At 34.3% G+C, this 24,472-nt stretch overlaps 3 protein-coding genes and 1 pseudogene across 5 annotated transcripts; 1 reads left to right on the top strand and 3 right to left on the bottom strand.

The window, feature by feature from the left end:
• The first annotated feature begins 1,054 nt into the window (after positions 1-1,054).
• Positions 1,055-8,059, top strand: LOC123919699 (pumilio homolog 4). Of its 2 annotated transcripts, none has more exons than XM_045971698.1 (12): positions 1,055-1,178; positions 1,420-1,494; positions 1,846-2,520; positions 2,662-3,370; positions 3,529-4,117; positions 4,198-4,339; positions 4,442-4,549; positions 5,007-5,219; positions 5,324-5,434; positions 6,314-6,508; positions 7,352-7,526; positions 7,620-8,059. In XM_045971698.1, exons 3-12 carry the CDS (start codon positions 1,870-1,872, stop codon positions 7,643-7,645), a joined length of 2,919 nt encoding a protein of 972 aa, XP_045827654.1. In that variant the 5' UTR covers positions 1,055-1,178; positions 1,420-1,494; positions 1,846-1,869; the 3' UTR covers positions 7,646-8,059. The 2 variants fall into 2 exon arrangements, with proteins under 2 accessions (XP_045827654.1, XP_045827647.1); XM_045971691.1 differs by having other exon boundaries at positions 2,659-3,370.
• Positions 8,060-8,491: 432 nt separating this feature from the next.
• LOC123887857 lies at positions 8,492-12,564 on the bottom strand (annotated as a pseudogene).
• Positions 12,565-13,388: 824 nt separating this feature from the next.
• LOC123919690 (pentatricopeptide repeat-containing protein At1g11290, chloroplastic-like) lies at positions 13,389-15,906 on the bottom strand. Its single transcript, XM_045971681.1, has one exon. It carries the CDS (start codon positions 15,827-15,829, stop codon positions 13,664-13,666), a length of 2,166 nt encoding a protein of 721 aa, XP_045827637.1. The 5' UTR covers positions 15,830-15,906; the 3' UTR covers positions 13,389-13,663.
• An 874-nt stretch (positions 15,907-16,780) lies between these two features.
• On the bottom strand, positions 16,781-23,608 carry LOC123919681 (OVARIAN TUMOR DOMAIN-containing deubiquitinating enzyme 12). Of its 2 annotated transcripts, none has more exons than XM_045971658.1 (11): positions 23,495-23,608; positions 22,645-23,062; positions 22,316-22,566; positions 21,830-21,903; positions 20,224-20,278; positions 19,377-19,451; positions 19,211-19,284; positions 19,061-19,109; positions 18,559-18,643; positions 18,159-18,215; positions 16,781-17,313 (listed from the first exon to the last, which is right to left on the bottom strand). In XM_045971658.1, the coding sequence occupies exons 2-11, from the start codon at positions 22,967-22,969 to the stop codon at positions 17,258-17,260; spliced, it is 1,101 nt and encodes a 366-aa protein (XP_045827614.1). In that variant the 5' UTR covers positions 22,970-23,062; positions 23,495-23,608; the 3' UTR covers positions 16,781-17,257. The 2 variants fall into 2 exon arrangements, with proteins under 2 accessions (XP_045827614.1, XP_045827624.1); XM_045971668.1 differs by having other exon boundaries at positions 22,316-22,551; positions 23,495-23,544.
• Between the last annotated feature and the right edge of the window lie 864 nt (positions 23,609-24,472).

The raw sequence follows: 24,472 nt of genomic DNA, 5'->3' as shown, positions 1-24,472 counted from the left end.
ACGGAACTAGAAAAATGAGTGTCCCTTAAAAGTTAAAACTAAATGAAAAAATTATGAAGGAAGAAAGAAGAATGTACTATGTGGATTGAAAACCTATGACATAACTAACTAAAACATTGCTAGGGCCTACATTTTATTTTATGAAAATATCCTTACATATAGTATATCGAAAGGCTAAGTGGTGAAGAGGAGTATTAGATATTAATGATATAATACAAATTTTGGTAAAGTCCAAAAGAATACAACTAAAATTGAAAGATTGAGACCATGATAATGCCAATACTATCAAGTTGATATAGAATGTCCACCAAGCATTTATGGTCTCTTAGAGAGGTCCAAAGTACATATTTGTTGTTCTTAGCAAAATTTCCTATTGTCATGTAATATTTTGAAGGCATTATTTGGGCAAAATAGTGAATGTATTGTTGATGTACAAACCAAATAACTGTTGTGTTATTTGAACAATAGTAATATTGTATTGATAATGTTTGTTCAAAAAAAAAATATTGTATTGATAATGTATATGTTTATTTCTATCTCTCTTATTTTTTATCTTCTATATATTAAGTATATTTCGAAAACACACACAAAAAACACTTCACATTTTTTTTTTAATGTTCGAAACTCGGACTTTTTTTTATATCAAATAACATTAAAGTATTTACTGGTAGACAATAAAATGTCGACCCATCATAGCTCATAATTAGACAACACTAAATAGGGTTCTAAGGTAGATTAATTGATGAATATATATTGTCTCATATTGTCTTAGTGTCTTCCCGTTTCGAAAAACAAGTGAGACTAGTGAGGTTCGAATCTCGATCCTATAATAACCTACAATATTCTGTCAACTGAGTCGGTGTTTTCTTATTTTTATGATAATCTAATGTAAATTTTTAGGCAAACCAATCAAACAAACCAAATATAAACCATATATCATCGGTTTAGTTTGGTTCGAATTCACTTTTAAAAAACCCTGAAAATCAAACCGAACCGATAAACCAGATACGGTTAGTTTGGATAATATATGAGACAAAAAGAGGAAAAGCCCATTAAAAGGAAAAAGCCCAATTTCGAGACCCAAGAACAACTCTCTGCAAAAAAAAATCCCTTTTCAGAAAATTGTTCTATTTCTGATTCGGAACAGAAAACAAACGATTTTCAGCTTCCTCAAAACGGTAACTTAATTCTTCTTTTTTCCTTATTGGAAATCTCTACCTGCAACAATTCCTTTTTTTTTTTTTTTTGAAACAACAACAATTCCTTATATAATATAATAATCTATAAAAAATTAATAAAATCTGGATTTATTTATTCATATTTTTTTAATCATTACGTTAATTATGAAGAAATGTGCAAAATCTATGTGTTGATTTGCGCGTTAATTGTTGATATCGAATTTCTCTATCTCCGTTTCAGATAGGATCGGATTACGGATTTTGTTTTGTTGATTGATGTCAAGGTTCCTTTTCAGCTTTGGAGGGAGTCTCTAAGGTATAATTTTAATTTTTTTTACCTATAATTGGAAATTCTGCATTGATTTATACTTTATGGGTAAATTAATTAAATAGAATAGTAGAATTTTTGTTTGATGTAATTATTGTCCTTAATTTAATGTGAATTATTAGCTTTTGGATTATATAGTGAAAGAGAATTAACCATGATCATTATTTTCTTATGGTTTGTTTGGTTTCATGGTAATTTGAAAGTAGATTGAGGTGTTGGGTATTTTTTATTTTTCCATAAAAATGTAAAATTGGTTTCTTGTTTTTTTTTTTTTTTTGAGTAAAAAATTGTTTTTTTGTTTAGGTAACTTTAATGGGGTGTTTTTGGTGGCATTCTTAGGTGACTTCGAGTTTGGAGTTGGAGATGGCCAGTGGGAGTAAGGTGGATGTGCCAACGTTGGATTTGCCGAATAGGACTATTGGATCGTTGCAGAGTGAGCTGGAAATGTTACTGCATGAGCAGCGGAATCAGCAGTTTATAAATAGAGAACGTGGTTATGATATTTATAGGAGTGGAAGTGCGCCTCCAACAGTTGAGGGGTCGTTAAGTGCTTTTGGCAGTTTGAGGAATTTTGATTATGGAGCTAATAATAATGGGAGGAGTAATAATGATGGAATTTTGACTGAAGATGAGATTCGATCACACCCGGCTTATCTTTCATATTATTACTCACATGAGAGTATTAATCCTAGGTTGCCTCCACCATTGTTGTCAAAAGAAGATTGGCGTATTGCACAAAGGTTTCAAGTTGGTGGGTCTTCTTCAAATGAGGGATTTGGGGACTGGAGGAAGAATGTGACCCCAAATGGTAATAGTTCATCGCTATTTTCGGTGCAACCGGGATTTTCATTGCAACATGCAGAAAATGATTTGATGGAATTGAGGAAAGCCAATGGACGTAATATCCCTAGGCAGAGTTCACCTCAGTTACTCGATAGACATACAGATGGTATGACAAGAATGTCAGGAACCGGTCTTGGTGCAAGGAGGACTGGTTATTCAGACATTCTTCAGGTATTTATTTATCCTGATTGCTTCTGTTGTACTGTTGATTTTTCTTCTGTATACTTTGAAAAAGCATGTTCTATTAATTTGTTGTCCTGTTCTATCATTGGAATTTTAAGACACCTATAGCTGAACCGAACATTTTAGCAGGATGGGTTTGATCAACCTGTTTTGACTAGCACTATGTCACGTCCAGCAAGTCACAATGCATTTGGTGATATCAGGGATTCAGCTGGCATTGTTGATCGTGAGTCCTTCGAGGGATTGCGTTCATCAGCCTCTACCCCAGGTTTGATTGGACTTCAGAACCACGGTGTAAACTCTCACAGTTTTTCATCTGCTGTGGGTTCTTCTCTGTCAAGGTCGACGACCCCTGACTCGCATGCTATTGGGAGACCTGTTGGATCTGCAGTTCCTCAAATGGGTAGCAAAGTGTTCTCTGCTGAGAAAAGTGGGATTGGCTTGGGTAATCACAGTGGTCACCCTTCCAGTATGACAGATCTTGCTGATATGGTGTCAGGGTTAAATTTATCTGGTGCTAGACGTGCAGAACAAGAAAACTTTTTGAAATCTAAGCTGCAGATGGAAGTTGATAATCATGCTAATGTTCTGTTAAACACACCGAACAATGTTAATTTGCCCAAACATAACGAGCTTGCAACAGACCTTAACACATTTAGTTTGAATGAGCGAGTTAATCTAATGAAAAAAACTGCTTCTTTTGCTAATCTCCGTGCAAATGTGCATTCTACTGGAAACTTAACAAGTTTGCCAAGTATGGACTTCGCTGGCCAAGTTCCTGGTGCATATCCTGCAAACACTAAATTGAATAATGTGTACAATAATCATCTTGAGACAGGTCTCTCTCTCTCCCTCTCTCTCTCTCTCCCTCTCTCCCCCTCTCTCTCTCTCTGTGCTTGTGTTTGTGTATGTAAAAATGTGTTTTTGTGTGCCTGTTTCCTGAGATGTCACTTGGCATCATTAGTTGGATCTAACTGTTCATTTATTTGATTCCAGCCTTGAGGGGTCGCAGAGATGGACAAAATTTAGATACACTGGGAAATCAAGTGGGTTCTGAATTGAATTCCGCAACTCTGGATCCACGCATCATCCAATACTTGCAGCAAAGTTCTGATTACTCCATGCATGGGATGAATAGTTCTGGTGATCCTTTTCAAATGAGAAATTTCTCTGATGCTTCACAACATGGAGACAGAGAGGCAATTCGTAAAGCATATCTTGAGACACTTCTTATTCAACAAAAGCAACAGTATGAACTCCCACTTCTGAGCAAATCTGGGCTTCTTAATCATGGGTCATTTGGGAGTCAACCATATGATCTTGGAATGCCACATTCAGGAAAGCAGATAGCAAATTCATCACTTCCTTCTCTTGGATCTGGAAATCCACTGTTTGAGAATGAACGTATCTCGCACATAAACTCTATGATGAGAAGTTCTATGGGAGGTTCTGGCAACTCATGGCATGCTGATATTGGCAATAACATGGAGACTAGGTTCGCTTCATCTTTGCTGGATGAATTTAAGAACAACAAAGCCAAACCTTTTGAACTTTCAGATATCACTGATCATGTGGTACAGTTCAGGTATGATTTAGTACCTCCGTTGTTGTTTTCTAGTGGCATGGCTCTGGAAGTCTGAATTGATAATCTGTGCTATAATGCAGTACTGATCAGTATGGTAGCCGCTTTATTCAGCAGAAATTAGAAACAGCTTCGGTAGAAGAGAAGACCAAGATATTTCCTGAGATCATTCCTCATGCTCGTGCCTTGATGACTGATGTCTTTGGCAATTATGTCATACAGAAAGTATATTTAGCTTTTTTTAACTATATGCTGAGAGTAGTGTTATAAATATGCTCTTTTTGTGAGGTTAGTTAAAATTTCACACTTGATATTGCAATGTTACAGTTTTTTGAGCACGGTACAGATAGTCAAAGAAAGGAATTGGCCAACCAACTTACAGGTCATGTTTTACCTCTTAGTCTGCAAATGTACGGTTGCAGAGTGATTCAGAAGGTGCATTTCAAGCTTTATATTCTCATATAGTTCCCTATTTGTTAACTCACACCTAACTCTTAAAACCTGGTATCTTCAATTTTTCTATAAGATGATCTGTTTTTCCTTGTCAAATCTCACAGTTCATCTGTTTGTAGGTAAAGGTGACCTCTTTTTTATATATCAAACATGAACATGATTATTTTGCTCAATTCTTTTTTAAACTGATTCATGTTTGATTAATACCAAGTAAAAAATGGAATATTGGAGATATTCTTGTGTATTGTTTTACACTTTCTGCAGTGCTGAAGTTTGTTTTGATTTCATAGTGGTATCTGTAAAACATATAAGGTTTAGCCATCCTTAGGTCTGTAATCATTAGGATTTAATGGATTTAGTTCTTATTTGATTTGTGGTAATATTGGTAAGTAGTAAAATGAACGCACTATTTCAACTCTTTTGCTAAATTTATTGACAGGCCTTGGAGGTGGTTGATGTTGATCAGCAGAGCCAAATGGTGTCGGAGCTGAGTGGTGCAATAATGAAATGTGTACGTGACCAAAATGGAAACCATGTTATTCAGAAGTGTATAGAGTGTGTCCCTCAAGATAGAATTCAGTTTATCATCTCATCCTTTTATGGGCAAGTTGTTGCACTTTCTACTCATCCTTATGGGTGCAGAGTTATTCAGGTTAGACCATTGGACATATTATTTACCTTCTATTGACGCAGTATGAGCTGTATTTCTTTTTAGCCTTTTATTTTACAATTAACAGTTTACATGGATCCTAACAGAGGGTTCTAGAACATTGTGATGATCTAAACACTCAAGAAATTATCATGGATGAAATCATGCAATCTGTATGCACTTTAGCACAGGATCAATATGGAAATTATGTTATTCAGGTATGTAACATTTTCATACGAGTTTATTTTACATGGTCGACGACATGGATAGGTAATGTACATTAGCACTTCGGTTCATGTTTTATGCTTCGAGAATTGTGCACTTATACTTCTGCACTCGTAATGTGCAATATAGTTTCATGAGTTTGGCTTTCTCTCGACTGTTAGACCTTTTTAGTAGAGATCCAGTTCATGCTTGTCTTTTTACAAACAACATTTTCTACTTCTGTCTTAGTCTTAGGCTCTTGGCCATTTTAGGATCATCCTTGGTAAGAATGAAACACTGCAGTCTGGAGCAGTAATCTTCTAACATAATTGTTGGACATATGCTAATGCTACCTCCCTTATTTGCCAGCAAATAGAGTTTTAGATCTAAAGCATTGTCTATACTTTGTTGTCCGTTCATGTGGTTTTTCTTTAGGATCATATCATTTTATGTTGCAAGTTGCAACGTCCCGTACCTTGGGCCATATCTTGTGCATGTTATAATTCCTAAAATTATAGGAATAGACACTGTTAAGTACGCTACTTTTTTTAAGGCTTAATTGCACATTTGGTCCCTTATCTTTATTTTAGGTTTCAAGTTGGTCCCTTATCTTTTAAAAGTTTCAAATTGGTCCCTTATCTTTTCTTCCGTTTAACAAGTTAGTCCCTCCCGTCAAGTTTTTGACTAACGCCGTTAGATGTGGACACGTGGCAAACAGTGATGCACACTTGGACAGACACGTGGATTTTTTGCCATATCATTTGCCACATCATTTCCTTTTAATTTTTAAATTAAAAATAAGATTGCTTGCCTTTTGTTTTGCTAGTTATTACTCGTGCTACATATTTTTACTAACCCAGTTGTTATTTCCATACTGTACTTTTCTTTTGTAGCACATCCTAGAATATGGTAAACCGCATGAACGAACTATTGTTATCAGCAAGCTTGCTGGACAAATTGTTAAGATGAGCCAGCAAAAATTTGCTTCTAATGTCATCGAGAAGTGCTTGGCTTTCGGGTCTCCTGAAGAACGTCAGATTTTGGTGAATGAAATGCTTGGTACCTCTGATGAGAATGAGCCCTTACAGGTATGGCCCCCTTTTCATCTCATATTTTTCAGTTTTTCATTATCTGAGGCTGGAGATTATCTGTTATTCAAATATTTTCGTGTCAATTTTTTATCAGGTGAAGAGATTAGTTTGTAACTAAAACTGTTGTGCAATCATTGTTCAAGAAACCATTCATTTGTGTTTAGTTTCCCTTCCCAAAATTTTCCAGACAAATGAAATTAATAGATGTATTAACATAAGCATGGAAATTTAGAAGAACTCCTCTATACTCTAAATATGGTCTCCACATATGCCAGGTGTACTTGTTAGAGCCTAAATATTTAGCCCCTCAAATTTAATCGAGTATTTTTACTCTTGTATTATTTCTAAATTTTATCTTATTTTTAAGTAGCTACCAAACATAGCATAAAAAGAAAGGATGTATTGTCACAAAGGTTGTTGTTGCTAACATGTCACTAGGGTAGGCGGTCACAAGTTTGAGTCATGCAATCAACCTCTTTCTTATTAATGCAAGATAAGACTGCCTAAAATAGATCCACAATGGATCCGATCCTTCCTTGGGCTGGACTCTTCCATTAGGAGCTTATAGCATTCAGTTGCCTTTTTTATTTTTCCAAACAGCTTAAAATGGCCCCATAAATAAATACAATGAAACTTTCCAATCTTGCTGCATATCAATATTAGAAACCCTCCAGAATAGTCATAAGCAAAGACAAGAGAGTCAGAGAAGGCTTGTTGGAAGAAAAAAACCATGTCGAGGGTTAACATATATTTCAAATAAAAGTTCAACTACATTGTTGTTTTATACATTCATCAAATCAGAGGTTCTGAATGAATCATGATACAATGTGCAATATGCAGGCTATGATGAAAGACCCTTTTGGTAATTATGTTGTGCAAAAGGTTCTCGAGACCTGTGATGATCAAAGCCTTGAGTTGATCCTTTCTCGCATCAAGGTTCACTTAAATGCCCTCAAGCGATATACTTACGGAAAACACATAGTTTCTCGTGTGGAGAAACTGATAACCACTGGAGGTAAAGAATACAGACTCCTCCATATATAAATTTACATTGCTTGTCTGTGTGAATTGTTTAGATTTCTTTTACAAACCTTTTCATCGTTTGCAGAAAGGCGCATAGGATTATTGGCCTAAATTCTCACATCCTCAAGCATCCTAGTTGAAAGTCTTGGTCTAATTTCCAATCATCACATTCCTTTTGTACAGTCAACATAGATGTTAATATCACAAGTTTCCTCTGCAAGCCATATTTATGTAAAGCGTTGGAGATAAAAACGGTCAGTTGGGTGACTGGAATAACAATTTTTCTCACTTTGCTTGATTTCATTATAATTACTTGACAGAAAATCTCCACAGTGAGTTAACTTAGGATGTCAAGATTAGAGAGTCACGACAATGTGTATTTATTGTGTATGTATGAGGTCCATTGTCTGTAAAGGAAATAATGGCAAATAAGTAATTGCAGTAATCAGAGTCGCTAGATCAGACTCTAAACTCTCATTTCATATATGTAAATAATAATAATATGCAACAACTTTCTTGAGTGCACTTCTGTTTCATTTTTATTATAACTAGTACAATACTCGTGCATAGGGCGCGGCGTTGCCGTGATTTTTTTTAGAGTCGGCCGAGAATAGCACAGTGCGAAATTAGTTCCGTTAGTATGATAAGATTGTCATGTAATTTATTACAGTTATAATTATAATAAAATACAAAGGTAACAAAAATTGGTTCAGCCCAAAATATGGTTGGAGTTCGATACAATTTTTTTTCCAACTCAAGTTTGACACGTTTAATTTTTAGTCGAAGTTTATTTGTCTGTTCAATTATTTCTTTTGAGCCTTTTTTAAGGCAAAAAAGTGTAATTTTTTAAAAAATTGGTTCAGCTCTCAAGTTTGATTAATAAATTTTTTAACTTTGTAGAAGCCATGCATTATAGGCACCAAGTAGAAGTAGTGAGAATTTAAAAATTTAAAGTATTCATCTCATTAGAATACGTAATTGTTGCCATGACCAAGTGAAACTCATATGCCAATTATCAATGTCACACTTGTGCGGTTTTTTGACATTGGCTTTTTTATCCTTGTGAGGAACTGAAGCTTCAGGAGGCCTCCTTTTCCTTTTAGCTACTGGATTTTCCTCCTTATGTTGGCTGATGTCCCCTCCTTATGTGGCAATCTTCCCAGTTCTTGGCCTCAGTCTCTCACATGGACTTCCTATAAAGTCATTGCAATCAAATTGGTTCTTTGCTGTGTGTTCCATTTTCCTCTTTTTTTGCTTTTCAGCATTTGATCTGGGAACCGTAGTATTCAAGTCATAGCTTTCCAGCTCTCCATTATCTTGTGACAGATCAACTTCGCTTCCATATTCGTTTTCTCTACCATGTGTCTTTTTCTCGGTTTTAGAACATTCCTGGATTGATACAGAAAGTTCCTCATCACTTCTACAAATTGGTTGGATTTCCATTTCCTTTGCTGTATTCAAAATAAATTCAATACATGATTTAGGACAGGTTTCTGCCGAAACTTCAGAACATCCTATTTCTGGTATTGTTACACTTCTATTGTCAGTTTTTGCAACATAACTAGAAACAGGTTCCTCATTAGCTCTATTCTCATTTTGGATCTGACTCTGCTTTGTAGAGTCTAAAACCATTTCATTGTGCAACTCCTTGGCATATTCCCTACTTGTAGATTCACACAATTGTTTTGCTGAAATATGAGTGGACTGAATTGTTTCCTTTTCACCACCTTTTCCAACCTGTCATTCTTGCTGCATCTTAGCATCCAAGCTTACTGTATTATGGAAGTCTGCAGCATCATAAAGCTTTCTTGGAATTTCACAAACGTCTGCAATAGGAGTATGTTCACTTATTGCTTTATTATTTGGACTTTCAAAACTTCCATCCGCAATGGCGAGAGCAGGCTGGTTTACCAATGAAGTAGATAAAACAGCTCCACCGTTGCTGTTGCTTTTGCACGGAGACTGATGTTCGTGATGTGATACCCTTCACCATCCGAATCTAAGCTATTACACTTGCTATCAATGACAATTGCTTCTGTAATTTGGTTGCTTCCAAACCCATCAACATTTCCGTCTATTCCATATGTAGGTGAGCCAGAATATCCCTTGTCCTGACAATTCTGGCTCTCTTTGCCACATATTTCTGAGACACTGGTATTTAAGCTTGGACAGATGGGAGCTTCAGCATTCTGGATTGCAGGATGCGTTGGAGAAATTGCAGCAGAAGCAGAGCCACGTGACAATGCACAATCACTCCTGAAATTGTCTGTGTCAAGCTCATCTTTAGAAACATGTATGTCATGATCGCCACTCAAAACAGCTGACACATTTTTTAACTTTTCATGGGATTCACGGACCGTGCTTGCTATAGAGAAACAACTTTGCTTTGTCTTGAACTTCCTTCTTGAATATTGAATTAGCTTCCTTTTAGCAGTGGAGCCATCTATTTTTCCATGCAATGGATCATCCGTCTTTTTCTGAATGCTGTCAGGTTTAGCCTGAGCTAAACGGTTTGACCTTTTAGACCAGGACGTTTATCATAGAACTGCATCCCTGATGCTAGTGTAAGAGGAACTTGTTTACATGATGATTTGTTTATATTATTGACACAAAATTGCAAGTTAAGGCCTAGTTTAGATGTCTAGTCTTCAAATTCATTAAGTTCTTCACCGTCAATTGCCAGATCTATCAGAGCCAAATTTTCTGGGGATGCAATATCCGTTGGAACCTCATCATGATCAAAAGCACTTTGTATCTCTTCTGCAACTTCCCTGGCATTTGCCTTTATTTTCGGATAGTCTACAAAAAAGCAAAATAGTAAAGGTAAGCAAACAACTAGAAGCCGCTAACTGAACTGAAAAGAGGTAGTGGAATCTCGATATGTCTTTGATTGTCAATTTTCCATGAGCATACAACTTGCATGTCCATGACTGATATGTCAAAGAAAACTGGATTGTAACACATCATACATTGATCACCAGATGATATGTAGATGATTCCATTCTATTAGACCTTGTTGAAATTGTAGGGTTTAAGGTAGGGAAAGAAGTAAATGAGAAAACTTAGAAGGAATAATCTGGAATTGATTTTGATTCAATGTGAAATGATGTGATACGAAAGACAAAGTTCTAAACCTATTCATACTAATACTAGATTCACGATATATGGAAACAACTCCTAAGATCATCTAAGCTACTTTAAGCTACTTCAAGATCTAACGAAGATGATAAAAGAAAGAGCTGCATGCTTTCCAAACAAAGTTGAAGTTGAAAGATTCAAAACAATCTATGCAATTTGATATTTGTAATCTTCAAACGAACCAGAATGATAAATTATCAGCACACTGGCTCCACCTTTGCTTTGCAACATCTTTACTATCTGAACAGCATGCTCCAAGCAGAAAATTCGCGGCTTCAAAAATTTACTGGAGATGTTCCATTATTTATTGCACTTGTTCAATGACTCTGCGAATCCTTTGCCGGCGCAAGTTCAGAAACAGAAAGAACCCCTGAAGAACAAATTACATAACAACTCATTTCCGCATTTCCAATATACATTTTTATCAAAATGTTTCTTTTTTGAAAAATTTGGCCACCATATCAGCTTCTACAGTATTATGAATAATTGAATATGCAAGGGAAAGTGCAAATCAGAAATTGATCGTGTTTGGCAAAATTATTTTCCATTAATTTTCACCCAAACATGGGATAAGGGATATACAAGATTTACAATGAATAGATTAGCTGCATACAGCAAATAAAATTTTCGTAAAAGTAATTTGGCATTTTGGATCAATATTACATAGAACCAATGCAATATATCAACTATAGCGCATTACAACTCAGATGTACTGAAAAAATCAGTGCAGGAAGGGAAGTTATAAGGTGCTGATGAAGTTGCAAATGATGCACAACACAGTTGATTTCCTTTATAATATTAATATTCTATTGGTTGAATCCAGGAACTTAGAATTTAGACAACAGGATCAGTAACTCTAGAAACCACTACTTATCTAACTCTGTTGTACCTGTAGCGGCTAACAAGTTCAATTTCACTACACAATGCAATATGCATAAATTAAAACCTACATGTGAAAAATCAATTAAAAACGGAATATAGGACAAAGAATAAAGGCATTACTTGAGACTGCACTGTGAAGTGAGGCTACAGAGATCAGAGAGGAATCTTTAAGTAGATGATGATTATCAGGAAGAAGTTCCATTATAGCTTTTTTAGTTGTCTGTATCAGTGTCATAAATGTAAAGTAGTTGCTGATGGGAAAGCATAGGAAGATGATTCATTGTAGCTCTACGCACTGCAGCTTCTTTAGCTATGCCAAGCCATCGTGGAGTCGCCAAGTTAGCAGCTTCCCCACAGTTAAAACCTTTATTTCACCATATTGAACACATAAGAATTATATTGAAGATTGAAGAGAGGTAAACCTCACAGGACAGTATAACTCAAAATAAAAATAGTGACCTAAGATACAAAGGAAGATAAGAGGCTTTTCTAGTAAAACCATTTAGAGCAAGTTCTTTTCTGTTGGTTTCTCCTAATGGTTCCCCAGTAGAACATTTTAATTGAGCTATCACCCATTTTATTCATTTATCCCACTAGAACCTCTATTGGTCTTCTCACATGATGCCGTGACCAAAAAACCTTTTGAATTTCTATAATCTTCGCTGCACCAGTTGCTCCCCAAACTTCCTACCAAATATATGTCCTTAGTCTTATCTTTATTGTATATCCACTCAGCATTTTCATCCATGCTTCACTTATTTTTCTCTCTTGTTGTGGCATTAGATAGCCCAAAATTCGCTACCATGGAGCACCATTGGTTTTATAGCTATCTGATGAAAATAGTTTAACCGGCACTTTGTGATCACAGGTTATGCTTATGCCTAAAAAATTCTACCATTTCACCCACCTAGAGGATATATTGATATTGTTATAGAGAAAAATTGGATCTGCCACTAATTTTGATTAAACACTAACTGACTAGAAGATATATAAATGACCAACACATTCTACTTTTAACCATTTGCTTTCAGAATTTGAAGGCCAATTGGCCAAAAAAATATTGTCTCGTAATTCTTCTTATTGCATATCACAGAATATACAGATATTCAAAAATAAAATAAAAAACTATTAACCACAAACATTTTAATTGAAACCGTGAATAGGACAGATGTCTTACACGATGTCTGAGACAGCTGTGTAAATTGCCGGATGTCTTAAGACAACTGGTTAAACTGGATCGCAAGATCAACTTAATAATACTGAAGTAAATACTGAAAACAATAAACGACACGAGTAATTGTTAACTCAGTTCAGTGCAAACTGTCATACCCCAAATTTTGCCCATCTTTTACTATCATATGAACAAGATCAAAGGATTGAGCTGAAAAATGGTTATTGTAAACAATAGACAGTCTCCAAAGTTTGGTTAGAGGATATATGAGACAATCATTGCAACAAGTAAAATGCAATCGAAGAAGTTTCATGAGATATATGACTAGTCTTGAATACCAAATGACATGATCAAGCTGAGTTCTATTTGTTACATAGCAAATTGAAGCAGTAGAACTGTTTAAAGCAACAGATTTCTTCAAGCAATGAAAAAAAAACAAAGAATGAAGTTTTGTTGAAAAACACAGAATGTGTGCTAAGACTACAAACAGAAATCAGATTCACTTGAAAAGCAGGAATTTATAAAACATTGTGCGAAACCTAGAAGTGGAGGAGCAGGGGTTCAAACCCGTTCAAGGCGTCCAACCTAACAATTTCGGCGTTTTTGCCGGTTGAGCTAGAATTTATGGACGACACAATGTTAGTTCTACGAAACTAGATGATAGAAAGTGAGAGAAAATCTCTTAATTTAATCTGAAAATTACAAGAATGAAATTGAGTGACTATGGCTCTCAATACAGGGGTATATATTATTCATATAGCTAACTAATGTTAACTGAAAATAATTAATTAGCTCTTAAAAAGTGGGATTAATCTTAAAGCTACTATAACTGTGTGTAACAATGATATAATAACCATCAAAATATCATAAACGTTACAGTGTCTGGTGTATTTAGCTTATCAAGTTATCATCTCTTAAAGATGTGATTGATATGCAATTCACATCCCCAAAATAGTAGGAGGTTCGTAAAAGAGGTCAATAATCTCATCCTCCATGCCTGCTTCAGACTCCAGTACTTTCAATACTGAATATATATCTCCTGATTTTGGATGAGATTGATCCGCAACACGAAACTCATGCAATTGTCCATTCAACTCTACCCAGCTACAACCTGGTGTTTTCTTTAGTCCTCTATCTCTTAGAAAACTCCTCATTTTAGCAACTTTGTCCCATTTTCCTGCTGCAGCATATATATTCGATAGCAATACATAGTTGCCAGCGTTTTTAGGTTCCATATTTATGAGCTTCTCAGCAGCAAGTTCTGCAAAATCGGTTTCTGATTCATGCATCTTACATGCACTCAACAAGGGGCCATAAACCCTCGCATCTGAATTCAATTGATGAGTTTCTATTATTTTGCTCGCTTCATTGATTTTTCCAGCACGTCCTAATAGATCGACCATACAAGCATTATGTTCCTTACTTGGTTGGTAACCATAAAGTTTCACCATCTCCTTGAAAATCTCCTTGCCCTTTTCCACAAGGCCGGAATTAACACAAGCTGTGAGCATCCCGAGAAATGTTACTTGATCTGGTTTAACATTTGATAGTTTCATTTGGTCGTACAATTGAAAACATTGAAACCACTCTCCATGGTTAGAATATGCAGTGATCATAGAGTTCCATGCAATTATATCTTTATGGCTATTTTTCTCTTCATCAAAAAGCTTTCTTGCCATCTCTATACAACCACATTTTGCATAGCTACTAAGAAATGATGTCTTAAGAGATTTGAGTGAATCGAGATTGGTTTTCAATGAGTATCCATGTAAGTATCTTACGTAATGCAATGCCCCTATCTTTGCAAAAGCAGGCAAGATGTTAATGACTATTATGAAGTCAACTTTAGTGCCACTCAACTTCATTTCTATGAATAAAGAAAGAGCCTCGAGACAATTTCCATTCATTGCATACCCTTTGATCATTGCACTCCATGAAACTACAGTCTTGTCCGTTATCAAACCGAAAATCTTCCGCGCTAAACTTAAGTCATCACACGTGGAATACATGTCAATAAGAGAATTATGAACAGAAACCTGATAATCTGAACCGTTTCTTATGACTTGAGCATGCATTTGCTTTCCCCACTTATTAAACTTTAACTGCGCTATTGAAGAAATTGCGGGAATTGCTGTGAACATATCAGGTCTAACCCCTGATCTAACCATAGAATACACAAGTTCTAAGGATTCCTTAGGGCAACCTTTCCCAGAATATGCTGAAATCATTATGTTCCAGACTACAACGTCCTTCTCAGGCATTTTCTCAAACATCATTCTTGCATTTTCTAAACTACCCAATTTAGCATACATTGACAACAGTGCAGTATTCACAGTTAGTTCCTCACACAAATTGCTCACAACAACCAAAGAATGAAGAAGTTTCCCCGTCTTCAACGAGTTCAATTCAACACTAGCCCTTAACAAATTAATCACAGTAACTGAATTGGGTTGCATATTATTCTCTTTTCTCATCCTACAAAAAATTTGAAAGCTTTCGACAATTTTCCCACTTTCATAAGCCTCATAAATCAAATTATTCCAATAATTCAATCCTGTTACAGATTTTCTTTCAAGCAATTCATTCCCATTGAAAAAACCATACAACTCAATCAAAGCATTTCCCACCAAATCAAATGCATCCATACCCAATTTCACCACATGCCCATGAACCATCATCATCAACCCTTTTTGATGAGACACATAAAAAAAAGATTTCAAAAGAGATGAACAACAATCTTCATCTGGGCACATGGATTTATCAACCATTTGTTTATAGAAAAAAAGGATATTTTTTTGATATTGACCAAAGTGAAACAAGTTTTTAAGGAATGCATTGTAGAGAAGTGAATCAGGGTTTTGAGTGAAGTTGAAGAGTTTGTAGGAGAAATTAAGGAATCCAAACTTGGAATAAGAATCCATGAGTTTGGATGAAAGAGAAGAGTTTTGGTGGAGGCCATGGAGGATGAATCTAGCATGGATTTGTTGAAGGTGTTGTGGTTTAGTGCAGAGATTTAATATACAAGAGGTTGTTGTTGTGGTGAAAAACCTTGTTTGAAATGGTTTAACGTTGTTTGTGATTTTGACAATGTTAAAGTAGAGCATGTCTGTCTAGCGCCGTCGGACTTCTTTTCTGCGTGCTGCTACATTGCTACTTCTTGTTGTTGTTGTTGTTTTCAATTATGGATGAAAAAAAGAATTATGATTATGCTTATTTTTTAAGGAAAATATGAAAGTCAGTATTATTTTTAATTTAATTTTTTTTTCTAGTTTTCTTAATCAGTGTCCCGATGGCACCGGTTAGCATAATCCATTTTTTAAATACCAATTTTTATATGTTTAAATTAATTAAAAGACTTGACAAAAAAATAATAGTTACGAGATCTATTTACAAAGAGAATTTCTAAGGTAAATTGAATCGAAATCGAATGTGCATGTACATTTGCTTTTTAAATTAAGGAAAATGCTAAACAGTGCCTCGGGCACTGTTTAAGGAAGCAAATATTGTAATATGACATTGAACTTTGTGCAGTCAATACCTCGAAAGTCTAAAAAGTATTATTTTCAATTTAAAAATTTTATTTTTTGGTTTCCTTAACCAGTGTCTCGGGGGCACCGGTTAGCATAACCCTTAAATTAATAGCTAAATAAATACTACTTTTTGAAAGATCCTATTATTTAAAGACCAGTCACTTTTCTCTCAAGTAATTGTCCCTTCAATATTGCTTTTGTTGTTTTCTAATGTAAAAATAATAATTGGACCATAATAAATAGTCTCTCCTTTCCATAATATAAGTCACTTTGGACAAATTACACAAATTAAAAAATGTAATTAATGTTGTATGGAAAAAACAAATTATAAGTTAGTTTACAAAATTGTTCTTAATTAATGATATAGGAAAGATAAATTGAAGAATTGAAAGAAAAGAAAGTAATAAATAATTAAGGGTATAATAGGAAAACTAATATTAAATATTTCATTGGTAATGTAAAGTGACTTATACTTTGATACAATTTTTTTTTCTTAAAGTGGCTTACAATTTGGAACGGAGGGAGTACCAAATTTTTTTTTCATGCTATATGCATTGCAGAATATATACTGCAATAGTTCAACATAGAGTAGGGACTTAACTTATATTCATACCATCTACAGAATATGTTGGATTCTTCCAAAAACCTCAAGAATATGTTGCCAGAAAACAAAAATAAGCAGCTTACATGGAACAAAGATATATACAAATGAATGCCGTAGAAGAAGGAAAACAAATGTTATTATTATTCTTATTTTATTGTTATATATATATATATATATATACATAAAAGAATAGGAGACGAACGAAGAGGGAGGAACCAACTCTAGCTATTGGCAGGGGCAGCATCAAGGTATAAATAAATATATGTGCAGCTAGCAATAAAAGCTCAGATGATTACATAGCCGGTCATACTGATTAGCCGATGGTTTAAGTGCCAAAAATATGGTCAGATTGTCAGCAACGGGTGCGTGAAATAGTTGCATCCATTTGTGCGCCGATCCTAACCGCCAAAATTCCACCACTTCTTTTTTTTCTTTTCATAAGATGAAGGCATTTCTGAATATGAAATAACATGATACGATTAAATAAAATCACTTAAAAACAAATGCGAGTGCGACCTCTGAAAATATAACCATAAAAAGCAAACTCTTGGAAAATAAAGATATTGAAAAGATATGTTATGAGGTTGAATAACAAGTATGATGCAAAAGATCCTGCTAAGACAGCAATAGACACGATGCAACAATGCCACGTTACATAAAAGTATAAAACTACAATGAGGACAACCAAATATTCAAGAGCATGAAACAGATTGGAATAATCAAAAAAATACTACAGAAGACAACTCAGTGAGTCTCTTGGTTCTGCGGTCAATAATTTACGAGTCAAGGGGGGTAAAATTTAGGTTTAACTACACATTTGGTCCCTTACGTTTAAAAAGTATCAATTTGGTCCCTTACGTTTATTTTAAGTTTCAAGTTAGTCCTTTCCGTTAGTTTTGTCACTAACACCGTTTGAATAGTACACGTGTCAGTGTGTCCAAGTGCCACGTGTCAGTCCACGTATGCAAATTGACTGCCACATGTGACAAAATTGACGGAAAGGACCAACTTGAAACCTAAAATAAACATAAGGGACCAAATTGATACTTTTTAAACGTAAGGGACCAAATTGAAACCTAAAATAAACGTAAGGGACCAAATGTATAGTTAAGCCTAAAATTTATCATTTCAGTTGATTGCTAAAAGACCATTAGCTGCATTTTGGTATATAGGATTCATGACATCGGAGATTCATGGAGCTTTTTCAAAATTAAGCTGGATGTGCAAATAATTGAATCAAGAGCTTCATAATTTCACTTTTCGTGTTTCTAGAGTTTGTATGAAGAATAAGATTGTTACCTCCTTCTGGATAAATTGAGTTGTAATGCACCTCTGCCCAAAAGCTCAGAAATATTACTGCAGAAGTCACAGGTAAAGGCCATCATACACTTAGCATATTGCTGAAACAGGAGTTAATATACTAACAGTACAAATAGACTTGCTCATTTCTCATTTCCTAACAGTACACATAACATAGATTATGCACCACACTCAAAAATTACACTATTTTATAGGTAAGCAAGATATTGCCATTCATAAACTTGGTCATTTCACATTTTACATATCAAAACATTTTTGAAAACTTATCTACATTTACATGAACTTTATCAAAAAGAACTTTTTGAATGCAAAGTAAATAAACAAAACATGCCGTCATTTTCTCTACCCCTCATCTTAACAAATAATGATAAAATCTTACCCCTTCCAGACTTCTGTGTTTGTGGAAGAATCTCAATGTAACATGTGTCCTTGAAAGATGTAATCACAAATATTTTGACACCATACTGAAAGGACATGAGAAATGACCATATCAGTCAAAAAAGCAATTGAGGAATAAACAAAAACACAATGATATATGCTCTCTATATAGCACCCACCCACGGCATACTCAATTTATCCTTAATTACTACACAGTGGACGCAATGTCTTCAAAATATAACTAAAGAAATTTACATACAATATCTTGAAAGTAAATATCATGTCCCCAGTGCTCACCTTTTTACACGCAGTTTCCATTTAAAGACATAATGTTTTATCCAATAAAAGATTATAATACCAATCATTTAAGTCGGTGTTAACTAAACTCTCTCTCTCTCTCTCTCTCTCTCTCTCTCTCTCTCTCTCACACACACACACACACATATGCATGGCCAACAAAAGTATAATTGTAAAAGAAAAAGAAATTATGTATTTCCTCATACCCAATCTGCAGCTGCCTGCAATGTGACATGGTCGCCCCATTCACCACTCCTAAAACATTCATACATAAAGATATCAGCAAACATAAAGACTTCAATAAAGACATATCGTAAAAAAAAAATATAACAGCATATGTGCATATACTCGCATACTTGCTCATCTTCTTTAAATATTCACTATAAGTCATAGGAACATAACCAGCATATAGATCTGGGTCGGACTTGAGCTGACGAAACAACAAAAAAAGACACTATCAATGCATATGTCTATAGGAAGCACCACCAAACAGGTAAAAACATCATTGTAAAACCAACAAACCTGTTGAACAATTTGTTCCCTTACAAATTTGTGGAGGTTTGGAGAGCGATAGAGTTGATCCGATAAAGCACGAAACTGAAATAAAATGAAACCAACAAGGCACTCTTTATTATTAGAAAATAGTATGTGAAAATCTATACTTATATGTCAATTTTTCTGAGAATAATAATAATGATATAAAAAACTAAGGTTGTACTTCACTGAACTTAAATAATAACAAGACAACTGAATTGCAATAGATAGAAAAAAATGTTTAAAGAAAATAACCCGTATGATAAGATTCATAACATTTGTAGAAAAAATAAATTTTTACAACCCTCCAACCCCAGCCCACCCCAAAGGATTTACTTCTGATAAACTTTCAGTATGGAGTATTTTATGCTATCAATGAACCATGTGGTCCACTTGTATATTGGTTTGATTTTCTACTCATAGTATAAAGAGTTGTACGATCAAATTTAAAATTTTAAGATAAGGAATGAATTGACACTTATGTGTCTCTTGGATGAACGGCAGGCGGAAAGTTACTTTCTAAAAATTGGAAATTTGAAATGCTATTTTCTTTGACAGGAATTGGAATGATTATGCTATTGGTATAAATCATTAAATATATGTCTGAAGTTTCCATAGGAGCAGTTAGGTGTTTAATATAAGAGGTGCGAGACAGTGTTTGGAAGAGTCAAAACTCCCCTCAATGTTAAGCCTACTTTCACAAGTTAGAACATTGAAGTCAAAATATGTTTCTCATAATAAATTTATGAATGTTCTAACAAGGATGAAATAAATCTTATAATACTGGAATTGAATTGCATTTCAGATGAGACACGCAGAAAGATAAAGAACCAACCTGGCAGTTTCCATCTCCTTCAACCTTAGATTCAATCAGTTCATATAACTGCAGTCTAACAAAGATCAAATTCTTAAAATTAGATATATGCTAAATGACATTAAAGTCAACGATAAGACATGATTTGTTATAACATACGTGCAAAATGGAGAAGAAAAATATAAAGAGGTAGAACTACATAGAACAATCATGTATTCATATTTTTTAATCTTTTTCATTCAATACATCCTGTTCTCGCTCTTTCTAATTCAAAAAGAATCCAATCAAATGATAGAGAAAATTACAATGACTTCCTACCTAGGTCAGGGCTGGGTTTGGGAGATCCAAAACGAGGGTTTGGGGTTTGTGTTGCAGACCTTCAGATGAAGGGGTTTGTGCTGAGTTATTTAGCTATTAACTCATTAAGGCATCAAGTTATTGAGAAACTAATTCAGTAAGGCAATTGCGCTGCATGAGACCTTCTCTACTGAGGGGCACAAGAGTGATTCCCCCTATACACTTCTCATTATAGGGTATAATAGGATACGACCACTAGGTAGGTGTGCCCCTCCACTCCTTGGTTCTAATCTACCTGATGATTTAAGGAAACAATCACCTCTAGTATGCAAAAGGAATTGAGCAGAATTGCAGCATTCCTAGTTTTACTTTTCTGTTACTTTTTGTCTTTTTCAGCTCTTGAGGATGTGTTATCCTTGTCGCCCCATTTTAACACCTCTTTGAGAATACTTATTCTACAATAACTACATACAAGATTTAAAAATTACTTAAAGGAGAAGAACTAGATTTCTTATTTCATTTCCATTTCAATCAATTCAAGAGCAAAAGAATGAACTAATGGTATTTTTCATAAAAATAGTATTTTATTTTTCTTATTTCGATGATCTTCGATACATAAGACAAAGTTCGGGAATTACTAAATATAGAGCTATAGGAATTCATTCCATTTATCAAAAAGAAGATTTCATTGAGTATCGAGGAATCAAAGAATTAAAGCCAAAATACCAAATAAAAGTAGATCAATTTTTTTTATTCCCGAAGAAGTGCATATTTTACCCGAATCTTCTTACATAATGGTACGGAATAATAGTCTCGTTCGAATAGGAACACCAATCACTTTCAATATAATAGGTGGATTTCTCCGATTAGAAAAGGAAAAAAAATATAATTAAAAATATTTTCTAGAAATATCCATTTTCCCGGAGAGGTGGATAAGATATCCAGACAGTGTCATCTTGATACCACGCGGAACAGTAAAAAAATGGAAGGAGTCAAAAAAATTTAACACTTGGATCTATGTGACTATGTCCAATGGATCACAACTACCGAGAAACAGTATTTTGTTTTGGCTCAACCTGTAATTTTATATGAAATACCATAAAGTATTCATTTTGTAAAATTTCTTCCCCAAGATCTATTTCAGGAAATGGCAACAAAACATTGGCTGTTTATTATTAAGGAAAAAAAAGGACATCAAATGGCTGTTTTTGGGGGAGAGGGGGCTTTGTCCATCTTTTTATAGTGGTATAGAATAATAGTCTTAGTATTTAATTAACTTCTTCTAGGAGACTAATCAAACTAACAGACATGAAAAATAAAGTAAACCGACCTGTCTAGCAGCCTTTGATGGTCTGATATTTCTTCGTCATCAGATGGTATTTTTTCATTGGTTTTAGGAACATGCTGAAAACACAGACAAGATAAATAGGAGCATGAATTATTACTTGAATTAGATCTAAAGTATACTTGTAATGATATATCACTTAAGTCTAATGTATATAAATCAGAATTATCAAGCTCCCATTTATTTAGAAATGATTATGTATCACATTATTCCCTATATAGTGTGATACATAATTATTTCAAAATTATTATTTTTTCAGGCAGGAATCATGTAACAAATTAGTACTAGCATGGTTGCTACATTTACATCAAGAAATAAGAGTAGACATGTTCCTGAAAGTCTCGGCGTCATGTGTGGGTTAAAGGCTCATAGTTCACATATGAACATACACGAATTTTATGTTTGAATTCTATACAAAATCATCCAAAGAAGAGTCAGACGCATGTGGATGCGCACTAAAGTTACACTTACAGGAATGGGAACCATCTGGTTTAATCTTTTGCCTACTTCACCATCAAGAGAAGACTCATCCGATATTTCCAACGAATGCCACATTTCATCAGTAATGAAGGGCATCTCTCCTGACCTAAAAGATGAATTAAATGCTCCAACTTCATGCATGTTGTTTTCCCTTCCACTTGGACCACAATCATCCACCTCTTTCATACGACATGACTCATCTCCGGGATTCTGGCAAGATGCATCGCCTACATGTTGATTATCTATCATGAAAAGTATTAAAAAACCTATTACATATGAAAATAACTAATTAAAAACTACTACTGCTAAGTTTGTAGTACCAAAGTTATAGCTCCGATTTGAAGAAGATAGCCAATCTTGCGCATTTACAGATGCTCGCACTTGCTCATTCTCAAAATTGGTCATCCCAGAAGCCTCCATGGAGTCAAGTTGCGATAATTCTTCTTGATAAGCACGTGCAACAGCCTCATCATGTTCAACATTTGAATACTCACAGAAGCCTTCCCTAACATATTCAACTTGACTTAAATCGGGATCACATCTAGTTACGACACTAGGGGACCGACCATGGACAAATGTGCAACCATCTAGGAGATGTAGGCCCCATCGAACAACATCAGGATCCATGTCATGTGATGTCATCATCACCCTAATAAACACATCTAATCTAACTACCTACTCCAGAAACCAATTTTCTTTTATTTGATTTGAGTATTATGCCCCAAAAGAGTTCAATTTCTGAAAAAGAACAAAACTTGATAGTCACACTTCATATTTATATCAACTAACAAAACCCATTACAAAAATGGAAATTTTGAAAAGTATCAATTATTAGATCATGATAATTGAAATTATATCCTAAATCACATAGACCAATTCAATGCTACTTAAACATCAAATTAAAAAATTGCATAAACGAACACAACATAAGAAAACAGAGAATCCTTGATTTCCACTTCCAAAGCATGATTTTTTTTCAACATTTTTCAACATGCAAAGTTATAATCATTATAAATGAAACCCTAAACCCATTTTCTGAAACAGAAATTGGTTAAAATCCGGAAAAAAGAAAAATCCAATGTAATGAATCAGTCGAAAATTGAATATGAAAGGATAATAAAAGGGAAAAGAAGAAGAAGAAGGGTGAAGAAAGAGAATGAAGAACCTTACCTTGGTGAAAAACGATGGAAAAAGCAAAAGATGGCGAATGAAAAAGAACAGAGGTGTGAAAGAAGAGCGAGCGAGCGTAGTTTAACGAATGATGAAGAAAACGATGGTTAGAGAAATACCAAAAGATATTTTATATTATATAAATATTGTAAAAAATATAAATATATCCAATCATATTAATATTATATAAATATTGTTTTTTTTTTTTAGATCAGCATTATATAAATATTGTAAAGATATTTTAAAAAAAAAAATTATAAAATTTTGAAAGGATTAATTTAATTTTCTAAAAATTTTGTTAGTTTTATTTGAAAAGGGAGATGAATTTTTTTTTTTTGGTACAAAAGAGGGCCGAAGCCCAAAAAGGGAGGTGAATTTATTATAATAAAATGTTGTAACTGAAAGATATAATTCAGTATTGTTAGAGTCATTAAGAAAATAAATGTTAATATTTATATAAACGTTCTTTGAAATTACTCTTGTTGTTTGTTAGCATTATAAGCCTTAAGTTAGGACAAACGGATAAATTATGATCCCGACTATCAGGTTATAGAACATCCGGTCGGTTATGTAAGAGGTGAAATCCAGCTTCATCATGCATTATTGTAAAGATAAGATTTTCAATTCAAACTAATCAATCAACTCAATCGATTAGCGTTGATAAGGCTCATTGATCTTTGATTCGAGAGCCTTTTTATCTGCCTAACTAGTTGATTCTCTTAAGGCTAATCCATCGAAGATCATAGCTAAGCCGAAAATACGAGTATGTGAAATAGGTGTTATATTATATGTTTTGAATTAATACACCATCATTCTCTTACTCTAAACTTTTCTATTTTTGAAAAAAAAGAAAGAAAAAGAAGTCGAATTAATTTATTTGATAAAACTTTTTTACACAAACTAGATTAAATCCAAAATTATATTATATTATATTATATTTACACACACCTATACAACTAAACTGGATTTAGGAATTAA

The sequence above is a fragment of the Trifolium pratense genome, linkage group LG1 (assembly GCF_020283565.1).
Source record: "Trifolium pratense cultivar HEN17-A07 linkage group LG1, ARS_RC_1.1, whole genome shotgun sequence".
In the NCBI taxonomy this organism is placed as follows: Eukaryota; Viridiplantae; Streptophyta; class Magnoliopsida; order Fabales; family Fabaceae; genus Trifolium; species Trifolium pratense.
The sequence above is the reverse complement of the archived record's forward strand: the minus strand, read 5'-3'. Positions and strand labels throughout refer to the sequence as shown.